This window comes from Bidens hawaiensis, unplaced genomic scaffold (assembly GCF_021521415.1).
Source record: "Bidens hawaiensis isolate Kalapana, Puna unplaced genomic scaffold, B.hawaiensis_p1.1 tig00000820_1, whole genome shotgun sequence".
Classification (NCBI taxonomy): Eukaryota; Viridiplantae; Streptophyta; class Magnoliopsida; order Asterales; family Asteraceae; genus Bidens; species Bidens hawaiensis.
The window spans coordinates 2461226-2487966 of NW_027491048.1; the positions used below are offsets into that span (position 1 = coordinate 2461226).

Here is a 26741-nt window from a genome sequence, read left to right on the forward strand (position 1 = left end):
TATACATAGTGTAAATTTACCTGTTTATGATCGCCCGACACCCTCTGTTTTTTGCTCGGTACGGTAAATTTATCCTTTTTCGGCCGAAAATTTTTAAACAGTGTAAATCTACCCGTTTCCGACCGAAATTTTAAGCCCAGCCCCTCCGTTTTTATGCTCGGTACTATAAATTTATCCTTTTTTTGTCAAAATTTTTTATATATAGTGTAAATTTAACCGTTTCCGACCGAAATAATGAGCCCACCCCTCTCTAGTTTATTCATACATATTGAGTCCAGCCCCCTCGACGTGTATGTCCAAACTTCGTCACTGTTTGGGCTTTTGGCAATATCAAAATAAATTAAAAATGAAAATAGAAGTCTACAAATAAAAATACAAACACCGAATAAAAACTGTCATTGTATTAAACTATTAATTACTAAAATCCCAGGCTCAGATATCAGTCATTTTCACTAACTTATTGTAAACTATGTGATCATCCCTCCCAGTGTTGCTCTCCAACAGTACACTTTGTACAAGTTCCTGAATCCAAATAATAAATCATGACACCAAACTGAGCAAAATGGGATAGATTTTATTTTATGTAAGGTTGAAATGGGCCCACCGGCAAAAGAAGTTTATGTGATAAGTTTGAAACCCAAAAAAAAAACACTAAACAAGGCTGTCATTTTCACCTTGACATCCCTGTGAGACATGCACTTTCCCAATGCATGTAGCATTAGCCGTAAATCTTCAACCTGCGAACACATATGAATTAGAAGATACTAGTTAAAACAGCTAATGTCACATAAAAAGGTGAATATCAATAATTAACAATTCAAGTTACCCTGATGTAGCCCACTCGATTTCGGTCGAAAAACCTAAAAGCCTGTTACAAAGAATCAATCGCGTGTCAAAAGGGCATATTCATATAACTCTGTAAAACTAATAATGATAATATTTCACTAGAATGACATTTAGAAGTTAACATGCCTGCAGAAGCTCCTTGTCAATGGTAACCAGAGATTCTTTCTTCTTCGTGTCCGACTTTGAGTTTTCTTTTCTCTCCCGATGTGCGTCCACTTTAACACTATCTTCTTGTTCATTTTTCACTTTTTCGTCCTTTTTTACAGACTTCACGTCCACGTCAGCTTTATCTTCCTCAGCTTTCTCCTGTAAATAAACCATAAAATATTTTTATGCGTGACCAGAAACAGCACTGTAAATACACTAAATTCTCCGATTCCTTAAATGATTAGAAAAGCTAAAACCTGCCTTGTTTTCTGCATCATTTTTAGGACTTGCATCGGCCATGTGTTCATCTTCTTTAGGATCCTCTTCCGGATCTTCTTCTGAACCTTCATCTTTTTCTGACTCATCTTCTTTCATGTTCTCCACGTTATCAATAACCATATCTTGTTCATCTTCAACTGTTTCAGTTTTAACAGGTTTGCTTTCATCAGTGGCGTCCTCAGTTTTTTGGCGCTTTAGTGATGATGAGTTTTTTGTGTTCTCCTTTTCCTTCTTATCAGAAGCTTCTTCCCTCTGCCTCTTCTTCTGGTTCCTTTTGGCCACATATTTGACCCTTAATTTCTATAAAACAGTAAATATCATACCATTAGCAAACCGCTGCATAAACCATATACAATTAAACAAAAGTACTATACAAGTAACATAAACCGACCTCAAGGAAAGTTAATATCCGAGAACCCATTTGATATTGAAGCATTTCATAAAATGTTTCAGTAAATACAGATAGCTGCAAAAAAAAAACTCAATTAACAAGAAATTTTATTAAGTTTAAGAAGAACAAGGATGATTAAGAAGTGGCATACCTCAAATGTTGATTCATCAGTATCCTTGTCAGTATAATCCAAGAGTGAGTCCAGTGAAAGTGACAATGAACGCAACTGTTACAGATAATGTGACGATTAAATTATGTAAACGGTGCATACTGTATACAATACAAATGATTATAAAAATTACTTTTGAATTCTTGTTCCCTCTTGTTTGTAAAAACAACCCCGGATGTCTCGGTGGTTCTTCAGCCTTTTTCTTATCTTTTACCTCCTTGCCCCTGCTTTCAGTTTTAACATTCCCATCCTTCGATTTCTCATTCTTGTCAGAACCAGCATTCACTTTCTTATTCTTGTCAGAACCACCCTCCACTTTAGCTTTCTTCTCTTTCTTCACTTCAACTTTCTCGCTTTTATTTCCAACTTCAGTTGAACCACCAACATCCTGTGGGGCAGCCTCGTTAGTCTCTGGTTTGACATCACTTGCGGTTGACACTGCTTCGTTTTCCTTGACTGTTTTATCCATATCAACATCCTTAGCAACTACTTTTTTCTTAACAACCTTTCTAACTATTTTCTTTTTAGCAGTAGTTATAACAGCCACATCTTCACTTTTTATCCTGTCATCAGAACACTCAGGTTCGTTAACTTCATCTTCTTCCTTAACAATTTTCACCACTGGAGATTTTTCAATAGCTTTCTTTTTGGTAGATGTCTTAGCAGTCAGAGGAGTGCCAGATGACTTAGCATCTTCATTAACAACCTCTGTAGTTGTATCATCTTGTTTGGGTGCATTTTCAGCTGCATCCTTTTTAACAACTTTTTTGATAATCTTTTTCTTTCCACTGTCAGATGTTTGAGCACCAGAAGCATTGTTCGTCTCATTCTTTTTTCCAGAATTGCCCTCTTCAGCAACTGTCTCAGCCGCATCTTTCTTCTCAGTTACAGTTTTGTCCGTGTCTTTCTTCTCGGTTACGGTTTTGTCACCGTCTTTCTTCTCAGTTACAGTTTTGTCCGTGTCTTTCTTCTCGGTTACGGTTTTGTCGCCGTCTTTCTTCTCAGTTACGGTTGTGTCCCCGTCTTTTCCAGCTTTCTCTGCTTTAAGTGGAGTATCAACTTTTCCTTTTCCATTGACTTTTGATACTGATCCAGCCTCTTTCTTTTTTTCCTCTTTATCAACATTCTTCACATCTGTTTTCGGCTTTGGCTCCTTATCTGTTCAAAGTTAACATGTCAATGCAAGTCAAAATTACAATACAACCCTTAAGCAGAAAAAACAGCCTCCATGTCTGTTCTCATTTAAATATTACCTTTTGAGGCTTCTTTCTTTTCACGCGATTTCTAAAAAAAATCAAAGAAAAACATTAAATTAGTACCAAAAAAGCTCTAAGATAAACTCTATTTTCATTTAATATTTTCTCTTTTTTGTATACCTCTTTTTTTAAAGTCAGCAGGCGTTCTCGCTCTGCAATGACCTTCTTGTGGGCCAGCCACTGATCTCTCCATGCATCTATTGAAGGTAAGCAATCTGATAAATCAGGAATATAAAGGACTGTGATTTCCTTATGACTAAAGAGCCCATCTTTCCCAACTCTGTCATAGTGAATCTGCAAATGTCAAAACAAGTAATTTAATTGAAGAATTAACAAAACAAAGATATACAAAAATAAAATTTGAAATTACCTCCGAAAATGGATTCCAGTTTCGGCAGTTCTTTAAGTCAAGTCCTGTGAGGTCCTTCGCATACCTAGAGATTATAATTTGATTTTAGAGAAAACAGAGGATGTACAAGGTTATAAGAACAAAACTGATCAGTATCGCACAAGAACCAACCTCAAAATAGTTTGAATTAAAGCGGATTGATCTACTAAAGGATCAGTGCCATCAACAGTGTCACACGAACCACCAATTGCCATTAAAGAATTCCCGTCTTTAAGACAAGCAAACCTAAGCATATTACAAAGATGGGGAATGCGATCTTCATATTTTCTTTCAGATGACAACTCCTCCCAAGCGTTACGGCTAAGCCCACTCATCAATATCATCTGAACCAAACAAGCAAAAGGGACCAAACATGAAACCATAGTATACACTCCAAAATAAACTCAAGTCTTTGACTAGGTCAAAATATCAACCTTTACCTTCCATCGAGTAGTTCCACTTTCCATTACATGGCCATTGGTAATTGTTTTGGTAGATTCTGAGTCATGTTCACTTGATGTTTCCTCTAGCACAAAATCATGTTCAAAGCTGTTCAACAATATCAAAAATTGTTAAAACACATGTTGCTTCATATATTAAAAAGAAAATAAAAACAAAACAAGAGCAGCCATACCTGATAGGGGTATTAAAAGGAATGTTAAGGTCTTTCCTTGACCAATTAACAATCACCTAAAACAAATAATCACTCAAGTTGATGTCAATAATTTAGAATGGAGAAGATGCTGATCTATAAAAAGTTAAAATCCATGTACCTTGGAACAATCCGGAGAAACATATAGCCTAGAATACCGTTTATCGATGGATAAATAATCCCTCTCTGTAGCCACCAAATTGGATGTGTAAACCTGCAAAGGTAATAACTTAAATAACTGAAATGTGGGAAAAAGAATAAAACAATTCAAGATAATATATTGGCGACTATTAACAAACTCAATAAATGCCCTAATATCTTTAAAACTTAAGTCTTTGTCCTTCAAAATAATTATATAGCCATCTTCATGAACTTGACCAACAACCACCTTCGATCACCAAACAAACAATGGATGAAAATCTCCTCAAGGGTTCAACCAAATGTTGAACAGAAAACCAATAAAGTAAATTAAGAAAACCATTCTCAAGGCAGATCAGCAATCAAACAAAGGTCACCGTGATCTTCAGTAGAAGATTAGTCAACAACAAAGGTCTGATGTGGCGTTTTACCTTGCATACATATTCTCTTCGCTTTTCTTTAACAGGTGAAAGACGCCTTCAGCATGATAGAATAACACCAATGTTAGTTTTGAAGGCTGCAAATACAATAGCAGCTATACATACAGAACTAAAAGTAAGCAGCAAACAACACCTAGGTGAACCCCGCCTTGCAGACCTCCCGCGCTTTGCTGATGCGGAACGAGCTCGGTCCCTAGAGATTCTTCGTGGGGTCCGGTCCCGCCTAATTTCCCGTTCTCTTTCCCTTTCCCGCCTTTCCAAGATTCTTTCCCGTTCCCTCCTATGTTCCCTTTCTCGCTCCCGTTCTCGTTCGCGCTCTCGCTCTCGCTCCCGTTCACGTTCTCGTAAAATCTCCCGACGATGATCTTCTTCTCTGCGTTCAATATCCCGAGCATACGCCGCGTCACCTTTACGATCATCAAGCCTCGAATAGCCCGCGCGTGCCAAAACATCACTTGAATAAGCTGATTCCAGGGATATGCCATGTAGACTCTTTCCTTGAACATAGTCCCTGCCAGGTGGCAGGCTAATTCCATAACCAGGATCAGAAGAACCACGAGCATACACCAAATCTTCCACTTCTCTCCTTGAAGCAGCCCCTAGAATTGATGTAGTATGCTGTGTACCACTTATCATTGATAAAGTATGAAGATCTGCTTCAATTCTACCACCATATGGCAAAATTTCTTGGCCCGCACAACGAGCGGCTCCTGCTGTTGCTGCTAGATAATCAGCTTGTCTGCCAGAAACGCTTTTGCTACTTAGTTTTACAAAATACTATTAGCGCATCAACTTTTACTTCGAGATTTCCACGTGTATACATCTACTGTATCTCACTTATTGATCATCATAACTTATGAACAAAATGAAATATACTATATATATATTATATAAATACATGTTATCACTTCAAATGTTAAGAAAGTTATATACCTAACATCTAAAGAAGCAGTCTGTAACAGTTCTTGTCTCAGTGCGGTTGCTGCATCTAAACGTTCATAAATATCCGCCTATCCAGAAACGTTGGTTAAATAGATATAAATTGATAAACAATTTAAGATAAAGAGATACAGTTAACTGACATGTAGACCACTGTTGTGTGATGTTGAACCATACACTGAAGTATATTGACCACCATAATGCGCTCCAGTAGATGGATGCCTACCCAACAAAGCTGAATGCCTTGAAGCACCATCAGACTTCACCAAAACAATGAAAAGTTACGAAACACAAATAATTTATAAAAAAAAACATATAGGGAAATAGCAGTGACTTGTTTCATTTAAGTAGAGAATTCAGAATAGAACATTAAAAGACAAACATACAAATTAACATCCCACCTAAAGGGAAAATCTAGAGGGAACATGAAAAAAATATATATATTAAAAAAAATAGTGTTTATTTTTGAAAAGTTATTCATCTTGATTATCACATTGTCGCACTCAAATTTAAAATCCACATAGGCTCAACCTGAATATTACAATAATGCTTATTGTTTGTTATAAATTAATGTAACCATTACATTCCTTTCGAATCTGGAAGATTAATTTGCATCTATTCGTTGAAAAAGTAGAGTTATAGTTTTCAGAAACATGTCTCCAATATATTCTATAAACTGTAGTTGATTAAAGATGTGAACTTCTTTAAAGCAACATCTTATGAAAACTTTGCTAGTTTAGCAACTAAACTTGTAGAGCTTATTTTTTTTTAATCTTGAATCATACCAATTAGTGACCGAACCTATTAGGAACAAATTCAGAAAGTTATAACCCTATTTTGTAAGAAAACAGGATGCAAATTAATCCTCCAAAACAAAAAAGAAAAGTGATAGTTACATTCATTTATAACAAAACACTTAAAACAATAAACATTATTGTAACATTCATGATGCCCCATGTGGATTCTGAACTCATGAGCAACTATGCGAATATCTCTAAATGAACAGTTTCTCAAAACATAAACACTAAATTATATCCGTTTAGCCAATAAATTAACCTCAAAACCAATTGCAGATAAAAAAAAACCGGTCCCGATACTCATTTTCTCAAAATTAAAAAAAAAAATCATTCTTAACTCTCAGCCAAATTGATTCCCAAACAAGTCACATACTAACATGTTTTCAATCCATATACCACAACATAAAAATATAAAATAATTCTATGCGGTCAATACCAATGCTATAGCGGTTTCAGACCTCTAGCAGAATATCGATATACCACCGATTTTTCCAATCAGTTTTTTAAGTCTTAATTGTCAATTTTTAATATTTTAGGTTATCAATGCTAGAGCGGTTTCGGACCTCTATAGCATAATATCAATAAATCACCGATTTTTCCGATATAAGTTTTTTAAATCTTAATTGTTAATTTTTAATGTTTTATGTTATCAATTCTATAAGGGTTCCGGACCTCTAGCATAATATCGATAAATCACCGATTTTTCCGATATCAGTTTTTTAAGTCTTAATTGCCAATTTTTAATGTTTCATGTCAGTGTTTAAACTTTCAAGTCTTAATCAATTCCTACTTATTACAATTGTTAGTGTTTTGTAAGTTGCAAACGATTAATTCGTTAATAGTAGAAGCGTATACCTAATTGTTAGTGTTAAATTGCTATTTATATAAATATATATATATACAAGGTTTGGATCAAATACAAATTAAATCAACGTGCTAACTGTTCAAATCAAGTAGTGTAATTATATATACAACATAATATAATTACAATAATTACTCTACTTGTATATATAATTACACTACTTGATTCTGACCGTTAGCACGTCAATTTAATCTGTACGTTAACTTTAGACAAACAGATGAAGATATAACAATCTTACAGAGTATGGCTGCTGTGTGTTTGGGTGGCCATACGCACCATTCACTCTCGAAGGATGCATAATTTCTTCTTCACGTCACACAAATTAGAAGCTCAAACAACCTACAAAACGTTTTGATATTAAAATTCGAATTCTAAACCCTAAATTTGATGGTTATGGAATCGGCTTAAGCTAACGTGAAGATGTACGGGGACTGACGGTACCTGTAAAGCCAGTTGCCGGTAGCTTTTAGACGAACTCGATCACTCAAATGAATACCAGTAGGCAGTAGTTGTGTAATGTGTATCGTCAGTGACACACTGACACCAATTTGAAGGCCCATAATAGGGCCTTTGGAAATAGGGCCCGGTTTGGTTTGGGATTCTTTATTTTGCCTTCTTATGATTTTTCATTAAGTTAATAAGTTACAAAAGTGTAATTTATGAAACTTTTTTTCTCACAATATAAGCAATCCTAAACACTTTATTACTTTTTAAAAAGTTTATAAGTTATAAGTTGGTGAAAATAAGCAATCCCTAAGTAGCCGACTTTTAGGAGACGCGTAATTAATTAACTGCATTGATTTCGGTGGCTATTTTATATGTGAAATTTAAAGAAACTAAAGGAGCATCTACGTTTTTGCCAAGGTTGTATGTCTTTTTTCGGCCGACTCAAGTCCAGCCCTTTTGGGCCCCTTAGAGGTTCTAACCAAAGAGCAAGCAAATCCCAAAAAGTAGAGGTGGCAAATTGGTTGGGTTAGGTCGAACGAGTCATGGGTCAAAACGAGTATGAGTCAAAATGAGTTTGGGTCAAAACGAGTTAATTAAAAACAGGGTTGTTTTGGTTTGGGTCAAAATAGGTTAGGGTCAAACCGGGTTTTAAGGTTTTTTTTTTTTTTTTCTGTGAACGAGAATAACGGCGGAAACTTTTTAGTTTTTTTAGATTTTTCGTTTTTTACTTATATTTTAAGTTATGATTTTTTTAATTATTTTGTTTGATTTTTTAGGGATTTCTATTAAGATCAAAAACCATCAAAAAAATATTCAAAAATAATAAAATAAAATTATAACTCAAAATATAAACCATAAGCGAAAAAAGTAAAAACACTAAAATGTTTCATACGTTGTCCTCTTTCAATAAAAAAAAAAAAAACTATCTAGAATTGAACCGAAACCGAAAGAATCGACAAAAATGAAACAAAGAAACAAAAAGGCAAAACCGGACCACATCAATCGAAATCGAAAAAATCAATCAAAACGAAAGTAAAAGAATTCAAACCGAACAAAAACAAAACTGAAAACCGAACAAAAACGAGTCCGGAATCAACTAGAAAGAAACAAAAGAAACCAAAACCCAACACGTCACGGGTGAAAACTCGTGTTGACTTGAAACCTGAACCGAACCCGTTCTGGTCTGAAACTCGTTTCGTGCCGAAACCTGTCTTGTACGAAAACCCGTTCCGATCCGAAACCTGTCACATTTCTTTAGGACACTAACCCACATCGACCCATTTCTTTGAACTTGTCGACCCATTTTGACCCGAAAATAAAAGGATGGAATTTCAAATGACTCATTTTGACCCATTTATTTAAAACCTTTTACCCAAACCAACTCATTTAACTTTTAAAGCAACTCAAATTGACTCATTTGAAAGGGTTTGGGTCAAGATTGCCAAACCTACCAAAAAGCATAATTTCTCCTTCAAAAATTACTTCTCCGGTCGGGAAACGTATTAATATTAAAATTGTACCTAAACCGCTAGGCCCTTGAGCAGATCCCACGTTAGCCCCAACACGTTGATCGCTAACTAGAAAAGTAAATGCTTGAGCTTGAGAAGTTTATGGTTCATTGGGTCCATAAACTCACTAGGATAAGCAGTATTATTGAATTAGACAAAACAACAATCAATGAACACCCTTAATCGTGAAATATTGATTGCTTGTTGATCGTGAAATTCGGGAGCCAAAAAGTTTTATAAAACGTTTTTGGTGGAAAAAAATGTGAATGAAAGATCTCACTGAATTGAATTGGGTCTGAATGTCCGATCATTCCCAAATTAGAGATGTTGTAATATACTCTTTCCCATAACTTCTCATACCAGACCAACCCACTAAAATGCAAATAGGAATCAAAAATGTGGTCAATATCACGAAGAATAAAGAGATCGTATATTTTAGCGTCATTTTCAGCGATTCGACTCATTTACACCTCTAGTTGTATAATATGATCTGCTTAGATGGTTTTTTATGAGATTTTTAATTGGGTCTCCTATGACTACAGTTCATAAGAAAGAAGAAACTAAATTGGTTGGTTTGATAGGGTAGTTGGTCGTAGTGTTTTACAGGTTGGCTGTTTATCAGTTTGGTTTTTACGGTGGCAATTTGAATTGTTTTTTTTACTTGAAATGACATTTGGTTTGTATTAAAACAACGAAATTAATACTATATTCATGATTACAAAGCATATATATATATATATATGATTTATTTCTTTTGAGAACCATTTTGAGTTTTAAGAACTCAACGCAACAATTTTTTTTCGAATTTTTTTTACACATATGTAATACGTAAGTGTAAGTGATGTACAAAAAATTACGGTATTTTTTACACACCGAATCGACTTATTACACATGTGTAACTAACGTTTAAACTTGTGTAATTATCAAAAATACTTATTCTCTCTCCTGCTTCAAATTTTTAATTAGATTTAATCTCAGCCACATATTTCATATCATTTAATTAAATGTGTGGTTCAAAATTGAGTTTTTAAAACTCACCATGGTTCTCAAAATAACCCTCCCCATCAAATATATATATATATATATATATTTCAGAAGTGTTTTTTATTGCGAGAAGTGCGAGAAATAAATCCAACCAATCACATTTTTTCTTTTATTTAATTTTAAGGATTTTATATTAAAATATGCATTTTTTTCATATTTGGTAGGTCATAATGTATGGAGAAGTTACAAATAATTTGTCTATATATTTTTTAGAACATATTCAAATCAACCTAAATTAAATTCTTGTTTTTTTATGTTATCAAATTCAATTTTGTTGATTTATCAATATTATTTTTCTATTCTCGTAATTTGAATTTTATACATGTATCCAAATAATAGTTCTTGGATTCAATTGTATCGATAAACTTACACAGTACATAATGAACATACACATGAATAAAATTATAATTACACAATTCGAAATACCACATACATAGTACATATACGAACCTACACAGTACATAAATGAAGCTACACATAATAAATATTACACATACGTCATTCGAAATACCACCTACACAGTATATCTATGAACATACACAATACATAAATGAAACTACACACGTTAAGAATTACACCATTTTAAGAATTATGATTGAATAGATTATAGTATTTGATTAAAATTACATTAGTTTAATTGATAACATGAATTAAAAAATAACAATTATTAATAACTTCAATTAGTTAGTAATAATAACAAATAAATGCTATTAATTACTTAAGTTTCTCTTTGAAAAGTCTCCAAAACAAATATCAAACTACCCTTCTTTATTAATATATTGGTAGATTAATATCTTCATAATTACAAGTTTGTCATAACTTTTCTAATCCATTGATTACACATAATCAATGGTCCATACTGATTTCTCGCACTTCTCGCTGTAACTTGATTTCTCGCATGATACATCCCCTATATATATATATAAATATAATTTCTTAAATATCACCATAAAAATAGAATAAGAGAACCTTAGAAAGACGAGAAGGGTTAAGGCGGTTCGACTGTTTGTTGTCCTTTTGAGGCGTGGAAGTGTTTGGTGACAGAAGGAATTCAGTGGCTAACATATTTGTCAGTGTTATTTTCAAAGCAGTCGATGGTTATATCTAAGGGTGAGTAGTTATTTATCCGAATCTACAAGAACAAAGGATAGGCAACGTTGTGGTAACAATACAGGATTAATCTCATAAGTTTTACCATGAAACTGTGAGACATGTTATCAAGGAATGAATTGTATGGGAAACTTATGTTTCGGTTGTTAGTTGTATTTGTGTTATGATGATCTACTACGAAGACAAAAACACTTTAAAGAATACTAACGAAAAAAATATAGGGGAAAAACGTCATAGTTGCAAACAATTTTCATCAAAATTGAAAAGGCTTATGATAGCATGCCTGGTTAAGTACTTTGAGATAATCTTGAGAAAATAGTGATTCCTTGGACGTGTATTGACATAAAAAGGCAAATTTTGTATGTTGGTGGTCTATTCATCTATGCTATTGGAAACTAATTTCTCACCCATCAGAGGTTATACATAACAATAATAAGGATGTTGTGGTGGATGTATGGCCATAGAAGGTTGGACGACGTAACGAATGAAAATTTGCGAGGAAACTAAGATGGAAAGTATTTCAAATAAGATAATAGATAGATTGGGATGGTCTAGACATGTGCCGCGAAGTTAAGTGGGAGTGGGTAAGAAGTGTGGAGACCCCCACATTGTAAGTGAAGAAACACTAAGTGACCCCGGCAGATTACGGATAATCTTAGGGTTAAATAGATGTTTCCCACGAGGGTTAGGTCCGACAAAGATGGTTATTCTTCTGATGACCTGCAAAACAGACACCGTGAGCTCGTCACTAAGAAGGGGGGGGGGGTTCCTCCTTGTGACCACCCTCCGGCGTGAGAATCAGACTAGGTTGCTCTGAATATAAGTGTATATTAAGAGAAATAGCTAGAGAAGATAAGATAATATCAGATAATATATGATAATATAAGATAATGATACCGTTCCAAGGTGTTGGAGTATTTATAGCCGAAGGTAGGTTTCCAAGCAGGTACGGCCAGCTGTATAATATTCCTTTTCCACCAACTACAGGCTACGCACGTGCCACGATGGGGGTTGGTGAGTAGGCAGCGGCTGATAGTGACATGGCCAGCTGTATAATATTCCTTTTTCACCAACCATGGGCTGTGTACGTGCCACGATGGGAGTTGGTGGGTAGGCAGCGGCTGATAGTGACATTTTGTACTAGAGCGTGCTCCTCCTCGTACTGTTGTCGGTGAGCTGTCACCCTGTGATTGGTTCATGGGCTGCTTAGGTCAGATCTTGTCTATTTTGTCCATACCTTGGCAGGTATAGTACAAAAGATCTTCCAGAAGCGTAAGGACTGGCTCATTTGGGCGGGAGTATTCCCGCCCTGCTCATTCCTTCTTCAGGTGACTACTGAATTATTAAGAGTTAGTGCCTTGTGCGTGTAGCCTTACTATTAGTGCGGGTAGCCTTCCCTCATGGCTTGTATCCGCAGCTGCGGGAACAGGCGGGGTACTTTACCACTGGGAGGCTTTTCCTGCGGGAACAGCTGGCGTACTACGCGTGAGGTCTTCATCTCTCTGAGCATGGTGGGTCCTGCGGAACCAGTTGGTCTTTGCGCAGACGTACCTTTTCAAGATGTGTCTTGTGGGTCCAACTGGACTTTGCTGGGACCTACCTCTTCAAGTCCCCCCAGTCCATTGTTCTTCTCATGAGTTTTTAATAAGTGAGGTGAACTTTTGGACTATAAGCAAGGGGTTTTAAAGAGGGTTTTTGTTTTTTAAGGTTTTCTGTGGGGATTCTTCCCGCAGTTTTCCTAATGTCACTTGCAGAAATTCCCGATTTTTCTGCCTGATCATTGGTTATGATGCGGGTAGGTGTTTAACCCCTTTGCACGTCGGGAGCGTTGAGTTTCACTTGCATGGATTCTTCACGAGGTTTTGGTAGTTTTGGACATAGTGATCAGTTATGTTAAACTACCAATTCCATATTGAAGCTTCAAACAATCTAATTCTCAACGTTCCCGTCATGCGGAGGTGTTATTTCTCTTTCCGCGAGCATGGTCCATAAGATCCTTCTTGGCTTCAATTCCCTGCAAGTGCTAAGTATGTGAAGGGTTTCGCCTTGACACTGTACCCGCACTTGTCTTACGGTTTCTTGTTTCCCAAGGTATCTTGTTAGCTTTGATTCCCTGCAAGTGCTAAGTATGTGAAGGGTTTCGCCTTGACACTGTACCCGCACTCGTCTTATGGTTTCTCGCTTTCCAAGGTAAGGGGGTATATTCCCTCTTATTTTTGAATCTTTGAATCTTTTTGAAATTCGAAGAGTTGGTGAAAGGATAAGAACAGTCCAAACTGTTGAAGGGACGTTAGCGTCGTCCGACGGTTTCTTCTGACAGTTTCAGGACGTGCAGGAAGTTATGGCGACGTGACAGTATATGGTCATTCCAGACGCTTTTTCAGGCGCGTGGGCGCGAGTTTTCGGGCGCGTGGGCGCGAATTTTACGGCACGCGTCCTGTCGACAGCTGTTGCCAGCTTGCTTTCCACGTGTCGTCGTCTCATTGCGCCTGCCATTTTCTCTCTCCGCATTAAATTCATCGCATTCATTGCGATGAGTATATAAAGGGGGGAGAGGATGCATCTCAACTCACACTTTCACTTCATTAAATGCATCTCATTCATTGCGATGAGTATATGCGCTTTTCTCTCCCCCCTTTATATACTCATCGCAATGAATGCGATGAATTTAATGCGGAGAGAGAAAAGCGCAGGCGCAATGAGACGACGACACGTGGAAAGCAAGCTGGCAACAGCTGTCGACAGGACGCGTGCCGTAAAATTTGCGCCCACGCGCCCGAAAACTCGTGCCCACGCGCCTGAAAAAGCGTCTGGAATGACCATATACTGTCACGTCGCCATAACTTCCTGCACGTCCTGAAACTGTCAGAAGAAACCGTCGGACGACGCTAACGTCCCTTCAACAGTTTGGACTGTTCTTATCCTTTCACCAACTCTTCGAATTTCAAAAAGATTCAAAAAGATTCAAAGATTCAAAAATAAGAGGGAATATACCCCCTTACCTTGGAAAGCGAGAAACCATAAGACGAGTGCGGGTACAGTGTCAAGGCGAAACCCTTCACATACTTAGCACTTGCAGGGAATCAAAGCTAACAAGATACCTTGGGAAACAAGAAACCGTAAGACAAGTGCGGGTACAGTGTCAAGGCGAAACCCTTCACATACTTAGCACTTGCAGGGAATTGAAGCCAAGAAGGATCTTATGGACCATGCTCGCGGAAAGAGAAATAACACCTCCGCATGACGGGAACGTTGAGAATTAGATTGTTTGAAGCTTCAAGATGGAATTGGTAGTTTAACATAACTGATCACTATGTACAAAACTACCAAAACCTCGTGAAGAATCCATGCAAGTGAAACTCAACGCTCCCGACGTGCAAAGGGGTTAAACACCTACCCGCATCATAACCAATGATCAGGCAGAAAAATCGGGAATTTCTGCAAGTGACATTAGGAAAACTGCGGGAAGAATCCCCACGGAAAACCTTAAAAAACAAAAACCCTCTTTAAAACCCCTTGCTTATAGTCCAAAAGTTCACCTCACTTATTAACAACTCATGAGAAGAACAATGGACTGGGGGGACTTGAAGAGGTAGGTCCCAGCAAAGTCCAGTTGGACCCACAAGACACACCTTGAAAAGGTACGTCTGCGCAAAAACCAACTGGTTCCGCATGACCCACCATGCTCAGAGAGATGAAGACCTTACACGTAGTACGCCAGCTGTTCCCGCAGGAAAAGCCTCCCAGTGGTAAAGTACCCCGCCTGTTCCCGCAGCTGCGGATACAAGCCATGAGGGAAGGCTACCCGCACTAATAGTAAGGCTACACGCACAAGGCACTAACTCTTAATAATTCAGTAGTCACCTGAAGAAGGAATGAGCAGGGCGGGAATACTCCCGCCCAAATGAGCCAGTCCTTACGCTTCTGGAAGATCTTTTGTACTATACCTGCCAAGGTATGGACAAAATAGACAAGATCTGACCTAAGCAGCCCATGAACCAATCACAGGGTGACAGCTCACCGACAACAGTACGAGGAGGAGCACGCTCTAGTACAAAATGTCACTATCAGCAGCTGCCTACCCACCAACTCCCATCGTGGCACGTACACAGCCCATGGTTGGTGAAAAAGGAATATTATACAGCTGGCCATGTCACTATCAGCCGCTGCCTACTCACCAACCCCCATCGTGGCACGTGCGTAGCCTGTAGTTGGTGGAAAAGGAATATTATACAGCTGGCCGTACCTGCTTGGAAACCTACCTTCGGCTATAAATACTCCAACACCTTGGAACGGTATCATTATCTTATATTATCATATATTATCTGATATTATCTTATCTTCTCTAGCTATTTCTCTTAATATACACTTATATTCAGAGCAACCTAGTCTGATTCTCACGCCGGAGGGTGGTCACTAGGAGGAACCCCCCCCCCCTTCTCAGTGACGAGCTCACGGTGTCTGTTTTGCAGGTCATCAGAAGAATAACCATCTTTGCCGGACCTAACCCTCGTGGGAAACATCTATTTAACCCTAAGATTATCCGTAATCTGCCAGGGTCACTTAGTGTTTCTTCAGTAAGGGAGAAGGAGTATAAGCAAACTCAGCCCGACATATGATGAACAAATTAACAAAGATTTGTTACACTTTCATCTATACGGATACATGATCGGTGATAAGAGTTTTAAGAGACGTAAAATAAAGGTCAGGGATTTTATAGATCATGTAGGTTTATCTTAGTTTGGTTGTAATGTCTTGGTTTGTCCTACCTGCTTTTAGTTATTTTCCTTCTTATATTCTAAGGCTAGTATCTACTTTATATTGCTTGTATATTTATTTGAAAAAAAGTTTGTTGAGTCATAAATTATATTGAAAGTAAACTCTTTACATCAAACCAAGCGATTGACTTGTTTGGTTTAGTGATTCGATTGCTTTTAACAGGTAATGAACACACTTAGTTTTATCATAAGTGACATGAGCTTAAGCTTTACTTAAAGTTACTTAAATTCATTTAACTTTTATAAAGCATATAAAATATCTTTTATAAGCTATACAAAAGTTTTATAATATAATTCCACATTTATAATATGTTAATTTAACAAAATCCTTAAATTAAAAATTAAGATAAATAATGTATGCATAAGTAAATTAAAATTAAAGGTTAAATTAATTTGTAGGGGAAGGTTCATGTATATTTTCATCTTAACATGAGAACGTAGGAAATAATACCAATTTATAAAAAAATGAGAACGTAAGAAACAATACCAACTACAGTACCAATCTACATAAACAATATAAAAAAAAGGAACCTAAAAATTACAACAAAAGAATCAAAATTAAGAACAAAATAATAACAGCAAATACCAACAAATACTTATAACAACAAAAGAAAACATCTAATAATAACAACAAAATATAAATAAGCAAATAGTTATAGCGTCACATAATGGAAAATTAGCATATACGAACAAAAAATAACAGCAAACACCTATAAAAATAAAGCTAATAATAACAGCAAATTGGTTCTCACCGTTTCCATGTTAAGAATAAAATGCATTTGATCATGTTTCTTAATTTGTATGTCTATAGTGATTTTTACAGTATATTCAATATTTTATGCATATTTAAGACGTTGGACTTCTACTAAGGTTAAATTAATGGGTTAGTGTGTAGTACTTATGTCTTATAAAACGGTTTTTTATTTGCTTAATGGTTTTGATTCTTCAAATTCAAGAGATTTCATGTCTAAAATAGTTTCTACATCTCAATAATCTTCATGACAAAACATCTTAACGCATTACATGCCTCATGTTTCTTGAAATTACATTTTTGGAATCTTGACCTGCTTTCCAAAGTTGCATATAAGAAAAGATTATAAGGTCTTTTAAAACTTAAATTGTCGATTGTGTTCACCATAATGCGTTTACACGTGTATTGGCTTTTTAACGTGTTTAACCTATTTTAACAAGTTCGCCTTTTGCCCCCACTCAAAAAGCTTGGATTCGTCGCTCCTTTCGTCACCGTTAAAAACATGTTACACTTATTTTTAATAATTATGTATTTCAACGGAATATAAATTGGTGTGTATGGAACTATGGATATATAATAACATCTTTATGTATGTCTACCAAGGAAAATGACACCAAAGAATTTCAAAGTAAAGGTAGCATGTAATGATCACAAAATCCGAATATAGTATAATATTATTATATTGTGTTTATTAAGTTATTTCTTTAATGAAAGTAAAAGCTTCCGTTGCACAACTTTGAGGTGTCAAGAATCTATTGTTGATGTTATAATTATGCATAATTTTGTAGTTGACGTGACTACGACTCATAACGGACCGAACTAGTTTGTTTAATTTTAACATACCAAACAAATACATTTAATCGTTATAAGAAAATAAATTTTGTTTGCATTATTTTAGGTGATAAATGAGCATATATAGATAAACATACACATACGTGCACAAAATATTTATATATTTGTATTCATATGTGTTTGTTTTTGTTAGTTCATTTTTATAAAAGCATATATAATATATTAAACCACGTACGATCTACGAAAAATGATTATACATATAATTTATTTTACAAACTTGTTTACTACAATGAAAATTATGAATTTATATTCAGATTATCATTTTTTAAAAATCTTATACAAAAATATTACTACATATTGTAAAAAGCTTTTAAACAAGCAAGCTACACAACTATAAATACATTAAAACATGCTATCCAACTTTCACATTATTTGTATTTACAATAAATCTTTTAACCATACCAAAGATAAAAACAATAGATGCTCGAAACTAGTATAAGCAAAAGGCATAAAAAATCAGGTGTAACGTATTCATTCCTAAAATCATATAAATACTTGTACATAATGGATAAAAAAAGTCATCACCTATAGCATGAAAAGTAAAAGATAGTAAAAAAAATGTCTTATTTAAATATTTAAAAAATAAGATTGGCTCGAAAAAAAACTCGAATTGATTCGTGCTATTTCGTGCTCAATCTGAGTCTGAATCTCAAATAAAGTTCATTTAGTTATCGAATCCAAGCTTAAGTATATTTAACTTTTGTCTCTTTTTGATTGCATGCATTAACTTCACATTGTACATCCGAGCTTAGGATAGTTAAATTTTCTCATAATTTATAAAAATAATTAAGCGTATATATAAATTAATTAATAAGTGATAGATGACTTTTTTTATTATTTTTAAAAAACAAAATGATCTCATTACAACAGATAGACAGGTAAGCAGACAACTACATGCGCCACCTCATTTTTTAATGGCAAATCCAATCTTACTAAAAACAAAGTTATAGTACTTCGGAGTCGATAAGCAACTGTGCACAACCCGCTGAACTGTTTTCAGAAACGTAGCAGCATCGGGGGCAAGAGACCCAATTATATCAAAAGCAAAATGAATGAAAGCGTATTGATTCACGATACATGTCTTCCCGTGCTTAGCAATTTTTCTAGATTGCCTTTAACACTGTCTGTCTAGCAACAAACCCGGTGTCCCGAAGCCGAACAATAGGGGACACTCGTGCTTTGCAATAGACGAATTGAGCCCGACTTTGAAAAAACCAATTCACGAGCCAATCTCTAGAAAAAGAGCTCAAGCTCTCATAGGTCAAAACGAGCCAAACTCAGCTCACCCCTTTTTTTATATATATATTTAATGAAGGTTACAAAATATAACAAAAAATATCATGAACAAAAGCATTGAATGTGATTGAAACATTACTAAACAAGAGTACTCCTGTCAATTATGAATTATGATCATCAACTTGGAGCTTGAGTGGAATTGTGACATTGTACTAGCATCAAATGCTCCTTATTGGGATTCTCACTTTTCCTCAATTCCAAGATCTGCGCAACATAATAAATCTTTTAAAACAAAACCAAACCAACTTTATTATTATTATTATTATTATTATTATTATTATTATTATTATTATTATTCAACTCAACACCACCTATGTTCTGTTTCACTTTGTCCTCTGTTTTCTCATTGGCCAAACCACCCACTTATTTTCTTCTTCTTATTATTATTGTACCAAAAGTGCATCACCCCTCTTTCCCTCTGCTCATACCCACCCAAAAAGCCATCAAATTTTGCACCTCCATGTATATGTATATATGTATATGTACACCTATTATTATTATTATTAACAAATGAGACCACCCACCTCCAAAAAGCTTCAAGATTTTGGTTTTCTTGTAAAAAAAGGTATTTTTAGCTTGATTTTGGGTTTTCTAGCTTCAATCCTTGATGGGTTTTTGTTATTTTGAATGAAAGTGTTGATTTTGATTACTGGGTGTCAAGAAAATTCTAGAGTTTTGTTTTAACTTTTTGGGTAAAGGTAAGTTTCAAGATTCTTTAAATTTTGAAACTTGACGCCACCCTTTTGCTCAATTATGGATTCTGGTTATCATCATGATCAAACTTTGAGTTATGTTCCGAATCGGCATGCGATATCGTTTCGAGATAGTACTAGTGAGATGATCAGGATGGGGGATTATTATAGGATGAATAGTTGTAATAATATTAATGATATTAATAATAATAGTGCATCAAGTATGGTGTTTTCTGGGAATTCTGGTATGGTGCAAATTGGGAATTCTTGTACTTCTAGTGTCTCCGATTTGGTCCCGGGGTTGAAGCATGATGCGGGCTTGGCTGTCGAGTGGTCGGTTGACGAACAGATTAAGTTGGAAGAAGGAATCTCAAAGTAGGTATCTTGTTCTGTGTTTATGATTATATTCTTTTGGTATATGTTCTTGTTAATTTTCCATCACTTGTTCTTGTGGTTTTCGGTTTTTTTTAAGAGTCTAGTTTTTGAAGTTGCAGTAATCATATTAATTAGAAGTTTGTTTGTTTAATAAGTTGTCAATAAGTTCTGATATTTAAGGATTTAATAGATGAAAAGACCAAAAAGGTAGCAACTTTTTTGTAAAATATATTCAAGTTTTGTTGCAGCCATCCAAAGCTGACTCAAATAATTAGATAATAATAAGAACAAAAAAACTGTTTGCATAGATTGTTAGAAGTTAGTTATCTGCAACTTCAAGTTCCAACACACAAATCCATAGTTGCTGCTACAATTTAGTTATTATTTTTATAATTCTACAATTTATATGTATACTGTATGACCCATATATGCTTGATTAATGATTTTCTGTACTTATATGTGTAGATATGCAGATGAACCCAAAATTATGAAGTGTGTCAAGATTGCTGCTACATTGCGTGATAAAACTGTTCGTGATGTTGCCCTCAGGTGTAGGTGGATGACGGTGAGCTTGTTAGTTGTTACTCATTTTTCTTGTTATTTTGGTGATTTTTTTAAATCAAGATAAGGACATGATATCTTAATTGTAAAGGTCACATTACTCGTGCACTTTATCTGACCATTCATTGTATTTCCTCGGGTTATATTCTTACTAAAATGAAATTTTGGCAGAGTAAACAAAAGAAACACGAGGCACTGAAGTTGAGCAGGAAGTTAAAAGATAAGAAGGTATCGCTATCCCCCCCCCCCCCCCCACACACACAAACACAGAGTGACCAGTTAACCGGTGACCGAGGCGAGGCCACTAATGAAGAGTCTATTGAGTCAAACCTTGTTGAAAGTTAGAGATGACAAACGGGCGGGTCGTGTGAAAAGTCAAAACAGGTCATTTTGGTAAAATCCAGGTCAGGTTGTTCCGTGACGACACTTTTGTCCAAAAATGTGGCTTTTATAAAATTAATGTCAAATATGATTGCAGAACTTGTGTTATTATCAAATATCAATAATGCTGCCGTGTATTGAATAAACTGATTTAGTAGGTTTTACGCATTAAAACATTTTGTATTGTATCAGTTTGTCTCATTCAAGATAAAAACATAAACCGAATCCACACATTCGTGAGTAAAATTGTCGAAATTGTGACCTCTATATAAAATGTTACTGTTTTGCATTACAACTTATTGTATCAATAATCAACCAAATTGCTTCTTGTACCTTTTATTAATGATATATTTGCCTTCCTAAGCTGTACAAAAACTGGACATAACTTTACAAGGTTTACCGTTTACTTGCAATTTACCAAATGAAACATTGTGTGTGCCTTTAGATTGAAGGCTCGTTACTTACATGATACATCAAAGCCGAGACATTTGATATATTATGCACTTAAGTTTAGCATTCTGGTTGTGTGTTTCAACAGGATAAACTGATCGAATTCTCGTCAAAGCCAACTATATCATCAAATTCAACTTTGAATGTGGCTCCATATCTGGTTACCATGAATAATCGGTTCCAGAGCAATGGTAATCCTTTGGAAGGTCAGTATCTTATGTTTTTGCTATGTCACATTGTGAAGATCTTTAGTATTTTATTAACATACTGATTATTTTTCGATTAATGCAGCATTAAGCGGCCCCACAAGGCGTCTTTTGGAACAAAACAACCAAGTTCTCGGTCAGATTTCGGCTAACATTTCTGCATTAAAAGTAAGTATTTTGAATTCATTATATTTTATCAATATATTCTTGGAAGCTAACATTTTGTTTCGTAATATTTAACTTCAGCTGCAGGACAATGTCAACCTTTTTAGTCATGCGAAGAACAATCTAGCTGCCATTGTAAAGGAGTAAGTGAGAAATTAATTTGTCTTGGAAAAAAAGTCTGTGCATATCGCCTGCTTATTTTTGCTCGTGTCTAAAAATTCTTGCAGCTTGAGATACATTCCAGGGCCGCCACTGCCTGTATCGTTAAACATGGATCTTGTTAACACCGTTCTGCCCACTACAAGTCAGGTAACTAACATTACCATAAGTCAACTCTCTGAAAGTTGACTTTGACTTCTCATATTCAATACCTTTTCGTGTAATCCACTGATTAAACAGATGTTGCTTCTTGATTGCCAGACAACAAGGTTTGGATCGTACAACAAAATGCATCTGAAGCAAGAACCAAATTACTGAGTCGGAGTCAGTTTGGTTGTAAGTATAGAGTAAATCTGATGTATATTACATATAAGTATTGACCCTTTCGGGCATATTCTATGTTATCGGTATTGGTTGACCTTTTATGTCAAAGTCAACTATGCAAGAACTTGTAGAATGATGCCATTTTCGAAAGCTAAGATGATTGATTGGCCATTAGGCAACTACTTGCTTCATTTTATGTTTTGTTTGACTTTAAACAAGTCAAACCTATTTACATTTTGAAATAAGTCAAACTATGGTCACACCGATCACACAATTACAGCTTCAAACAATTTAAAATAAAAAAAAAACTAACAGAAAAATCCCTTCTTCACAAATAGACAAATCAAATTTCATAAATAAAATTAACAACCAAACAAATCATATGCTCAAATGTTCGTCTCTGGGCAAGCTCTGGACCGTATCTGACCACCTTCCCGGTGAATGATCGCTGCTATTCGACGACACGTGAGCTCCTTCCGCTCTCGTTTCCCTAATCATCCTCAACACCTCCTTCATAACGGGCCTATTCTCCGGGGCCAGTGAAATACAAGCCATCGCAATATTCAGAAGAGCCGTGAGCTTCTCCTCCGACGCCTCGTTCCCAGACGACGTTGGCTCGTCACCAGACTCCGTTTCTTCTTCCCTCACAGACTTGACCCATTTAGGAATATCCGACCCGTGTTCCAAAACAAGGTCCTGGAACGGGGTTTTTCCCGTGAGAAGCTCTAGTAGCAGGACACCGAAGCTATAGACGTCTGCTTGTTGCGTGAGGGGTTTTCGTGGGTCACGGCATTCTGGGGCACGGTAGAAGAGGGACGACGCGCTTGACTCTTCTGGGAAGTCGGGGTTTTTAAATGACATTAAACCGCAGTCAGTAATGCATGATTCAAAATCGGAACCTAAGAGGACATTGGAGGATTTTAAGTTTCCATGGGTTAGGCTTGGGTTTTGGTGGATGTATAGCAGCCCGGTGGCTAAGTCCTCGGCGATCTTTAGGCATGAGGTCCAGTGTAAAGGCTTCCCGCCGGCTGATGTTCTTGATCCTGCAAATTCAAATCATAAGTCGAGAGCTATTCAGTTAAAAGCTTAAACTGAGCCGAGCTTAAATGAGTTTGTACTCAGCTTCTATTAGAGCTCTTTTAATAAACGAGCGAGTACAAATTTTACGTATCAAGCTCGAATAAGTACACGAGCCTAAATGACATGATACTTGTATCATTTTTATTTTACACATTTAAGTAAAATTTACATAATTACTATTCATGTATATAAAATTATGATAAATATATTACGCTATATAAAAAAATATATAATTACAAATATACTGAACCAATAATTAATGTGTATGAATAAGATAATTAAATAAATAATAAACGAGTTGATCCTAGTCAAACTTCAACTTGGAAAGCTTTTCAATTCACTGTAGGAGCTTGTTATAGAAATAGAGTTAAATCGCTCCAAACTCGAGCGTTTTCTTAAATTAAACGAAATGAAGTTAAGCTTAAACGAGCTCAAGCTTAACCGTTGTTCACAGTCACACCACCGACCTCCATATTTTATTCTTACTTTGGTTTTATTAAATTGCAATTTACACATTAAAATAATAATAATCATCACTCAAAACAGTCCAACTTTACACGTTTATTATTAAACATTTATTCAAAATGTTTGTCTCGTCATAAAAAAGTAGAGCTTTCTTTGTCCCACATGACAAGTGTTAATTAATTTTAATGAATACATTTAGTTAAAATTATATTAAACTAACTCAATAAAATAAAATAAAATATTCACGTACCGTGGATGAGTGAGAAAAGACTACCGTTGGGAAAATAATCGTATACGAGCAACCTTTCCTCTTTAGCTTGGAAATAAGCCCTCAAAGGCACCAAATTTTGATGCCTCAACCGTCCGATGACGTCCACGTGTCTTCTAAACTCCTCCACCCTTGGATACCTCGCGTCTTTCAACCGTTTGACCGTCACGATAAACCCCGACTCCATCACCGCCTTGTACGTACTCCCCACTGTCCCTCTTCCCAATGTCTCCGCCGACGCTTTCAACAAATCCTCCAAACTATAACTCATTTCCGGCGAATCCCCGCCACCGAAAAACACCAGCTTCCCAATCCCACCGTCGTCGCCTTCCGGCGAAAACCGACTCCCACCGTTTTTGCCACTACCGGTCGCGCCGCCACTTCCGCCGCTGCCGCCACCCTCCGCCGCCGCCGCCACTTTTATGCCTTCCTCCACCGACTTTTTTTTACTTTTTTTATTAAAACAAATTACAACCAATGTGATAAAAACACATAATAACAAAAACCCACCAATAGAACTTGCTATAATAATATTCCTGGTTCTCCGGTGCCGGTGTGACTTTCCGACCGGTGGATTCTCCGGCGACCCCGCCGGAGAAGAAGCTAAACCGCATTCGATATTAATCGCATCGCCGCAAAGACCCACATTGCCGGAAAATGACGTGGCATTGAATTTAGCCAACACTGGAGTCGCCGGAATCTCGCCGGAAAGTTGATTATTCGATAAATTAAGAAGCTTTAACCCGGTCTGATTCAACGGCGGTACACCACCAGTGAATCTATTGTTATCTAAATAAAGAGAATACAATCTTTTAATATTAACCACCGTTACCGGAATGTCGCCGGAAAGTTGATTATTAGATAATACAATGGTTTTGAGGCGGTGTAAGGTAACAAGACTCGCCGGAAACTCGCCGGAGAAGTTGTTGTATGAAAAGTAGACTGATTTGAGGTTAATTAACCCGGAAAGATTTGGGATTTGACCCGAGATTGAGTTTTGTTTGAAGCTTAATACTCGAATCTGGTCTAACTGGTTAAGGTTTGTTGAATCTAGTGTACCTGATAAGTTCATGTTTTCAAGAACAAGCTTTGAGACTCTGCCACGTAAGCATTGTTTAACACCAACCCATTTGCATATATCATCTCCACTCCAGTTATTAAGTGCAGTTGATGATGAATCAAGTGATGCTTTTAACCCCAAAAGTGCTTCTTTATCATTATCACCATTAACACTCATTGAACATTCAGTTTCAAGATTCAAGATAATAATTGTAACAATAAGGAAAACATAATATTTTTGACCCATCTCATCTGGGTCAAATCTTGGAACCGAATCAGAAATGGGTTTTAAAGATCCATTCAAAAAGACAACTTTTTGACTGAGTTATTGGGAATGCAAGAAATTGAAAAGAAGGGTATTTTGGGGGTTTTTTTTGGTTTTTTTTTGGGGTTTTATCAAATTCAAGTTCATGGTCAAATGGGTTTTGGATCTTGAGTGATAAAGTCAACATCTTTTCATCTTCAAGAATCTTCAAGAACCAAGAACCACCATGGATCTGTGTATAATGTGTGTGTGTGTTTGTGTGAGTTGTTGTAGTTTTAAAAGACTCACGGACAGATGAATAATATGAATAAGATGAATGAGATGAATGAGTCTACACGTGAAGTTAATCAGAGCTTTGCAACTTCAAGAAATACTATATTCTTACTCTCTCTCTCTAAAAACACAATTTTTAATAATTTTAATAATAAAATTGGAATTTAAATCTTGAATTATTAACTTGTTTAACTTATTTTAACTTATTATAATGGAATCCATGCATTTAATAAAGCTTTTGAGCATTAAATTCATTTGTTTATTGTTTATTGTTTATTAATTAATAATAATATAATTTAAAAAAAGTGAGTAATAATTATTACTAGAAAGATGATGAAAACAGGTGAAGAAATAAAGACTAGGATCATTTAAGGCTGAGGGGTGTGGGGGGCTCTAACGGGGGCGCGAGTGGGGGCTCCAGCCAATAATATTGTGACATGTGGCAGAGAGAGAAACTGGATAAGATGGGTGTTGGAGCCCCCGCTGGAGCCCCTGGCCCTGGTGTGGAGGGGCTCCAGCGGATTTTTTTTTTATTTTTTTATAAATATATTCAAAAAACGTATTATTAAAAAAACTCATAAATTATTAAAAAAAACACACATTAAAAAAAACACATTAATATCTAAAAATAAAATAAAAATTAAAGTACTAAAAAAACATTATTCTTATTCTTCGGCTTGGTCTTCTTCGATCAACCTCTTTCGGATACGTTCCTTTTTTCCTTTTTGTCATTAGAGACCACCTCCATGGTTTTGTTGAATTTATTGAGGGATTCAACAAGATCGACGATGTTTACGGCTCCCCCCTCAGCCGGTTTTTTCCCCTTGGCGTCCCGTCCCAATGGCCGCCTCCTCGGCGGTGAAGACGTTTCCTCCCCCGCAATGTTTAGGTCGAATCCAACGCGGCAATCCGACCCGGCATAAGTGCT

At 36.0% G+C, this 26741-nt stretch overlaps 3 protein-coding genes across 4 annotated transcripts; 1 reads left to right on the forward strand and 2 right to left on the reverse strand.

Moving 5' to 3' along the window:
* Window positions 1–412: 412 nt before the first annotated feature.
* On the reverse strand, window positions 413–7806 carry LOC143542423 (protein SHORT ROOT IN SALT MEDIUM 1-like). Its single transcript, XM_077035014.1, has 21 exons — window positions 7746–7806; window positions 7543–7643; window positions 5789–5905; window positions 5640–5716; window positions 4840–5445; window positions 4698–4743; window positions 4250–4342; window positions 4111–4166; window positions 3911–4025; window positions 3609–3820; window positions 3459–3522; window positions 3209–3382; window positions 3086–3116; window positions 1966–2990; window positions 1815–1889; window positions 1664–1738; window positions 1251–1572; window positions 973–1145; window positions 827–868; window positions 675–737; window positions 413–522 (listed from the first exon to the last, which is right to left on the reverse strand). The coding sequence occupies exons 2-21, from the start codon at window positions 7600–7602 to the stop codon at window positions 433–435; spliced, it is 3516 nt and encodes a 1171-aa protein (XP_076891129.1). The 5' UTR covers window positions 7603–7643; window positions 7746–7806; the 3' UTR covers window positions 413–432.
* Window positions 7807–19798: 11992 nt separating this feature from the next.
* On the forward strand, window positions 19799–22527 carry LOC143542446 (uncharacterized). Of its 2 annotated transcripts, none has more exons than XM_077035033.1 (8): window positions 19799–20157; window positions 20623–20722; window positions 20890–20946; window positions 21638–21759; window positions 21848–21923; window positions 22002–22063; window positions 22148–22229; window positions 22341–22527. In XM_077035033.1, the coding sequence occupies exons 1-8, from the start codon at window positions 19844–19846 to the stop codon at window positions 22395–22397; spliced, it is 870 nt and encodes a 289-aa protein (XP_076891148.1). In that variant the 5' UTR covers window positions 19799–19843; the 3' UTR covers window positions 22398–22527. The 2 variants fall into 2 exon arrangements, with proteins under 2 accessions (XP_076891148.1, XP_076891145.1); XM_077035030.1 differs by having other exon boundaries at window positions 21638–21755; window positions 21841–21923.
* A 188-nt stretch (window positions 22528–22715) lies between these two features.
* On the reverse strand, window positions 22716–25864 carry LOC143542435 (inactive leucine-rich repeat receptor-like serine/threonine-protein kinase At1g60630). Its single transcript, XM_077035023.1, has 2 exons — window positions 24199–25864; window positions 22716–23446 (listed from the first exon to the last, which is right to left on the reverse strand). Exons 1-2 carry the CDS (start codon window positions 25520–25522, stop codon window positions 22782–22784), a joined length of 1989 nt encoding a protein of 662 aa, XP_076891138.1. The 5' UTR covers window positions 25523–25864; the 3' UTR covers window positions 22716–22781.
* Window positions 25865–26741: the final 877 nt, after the last annotated feature.

What these genes read in the sequence shown, in the direction of transcription:
- LOC143542423 (XM_077035014.1), bottom strand. Translation starts at nt 7,602, where the DNA reads ATGCATCCTTCGAGAGTGAATGGTGCGTATGGCCACCCAAACACACAG. An exon ending in TTAATTCAAACTATTTTGAG is followed by an intron (nt 3,523 to 3,608) that starts GTTGGTTCTTGT and finishes TATAATCTCTAG; the next exon opens with GTATGCGAAGGACCTCACAG. An exon ending in TTGACAAGGAGCTTCTGCAG is followed by an intron (nt 869 to 972) that starts GCATGTTAACTT and finishes TCTTTGTAACAG; the next exon opens with GCTTTTAGGTTTTTCGACCG.
- LOC143542446 (XM_077035030.1), top strand. Translation starts at nt 19,844, where the DNA reads ATGGATTCTGGTTATCATCATGATCAAACTTTGAGTTATGTTCCGAAT. An exon ending in TTGGAAGAAGGAATCTCAAA is followed by an intron (nt 20,158 to 20,622) that starts GTAGGTATCTTG and finishes TTATATGTGTAG; the next exon opens with ATATGCAGATGAACCCAAAA. An exon ending in TCAGGTGTAGGTGGATGACG is followed by an intron (nt 20,723 to 20,889) that starts GTGAGCTTGTTA and finishes AAATTTTGGCAG; the next exon opens with AGTAAACAAAAGAAACACGA.
- LOC143542435 (XM_077035023.1), bottom strand. Translation starts at nt 25,522, where the DNA reads ATGGGTCAAAAATATTATGTTTTCCTTATTGTTACAATTATTATCTTG. An exon ending in TCTTTTCTCACTCATCCACG is followed by an intron (nt 23,447 to 24,198) that starts GTACGTGAATAT and finishes TTGAATTTGCAG; the next exon opens with GATCAAGAACATCAGCCGGC.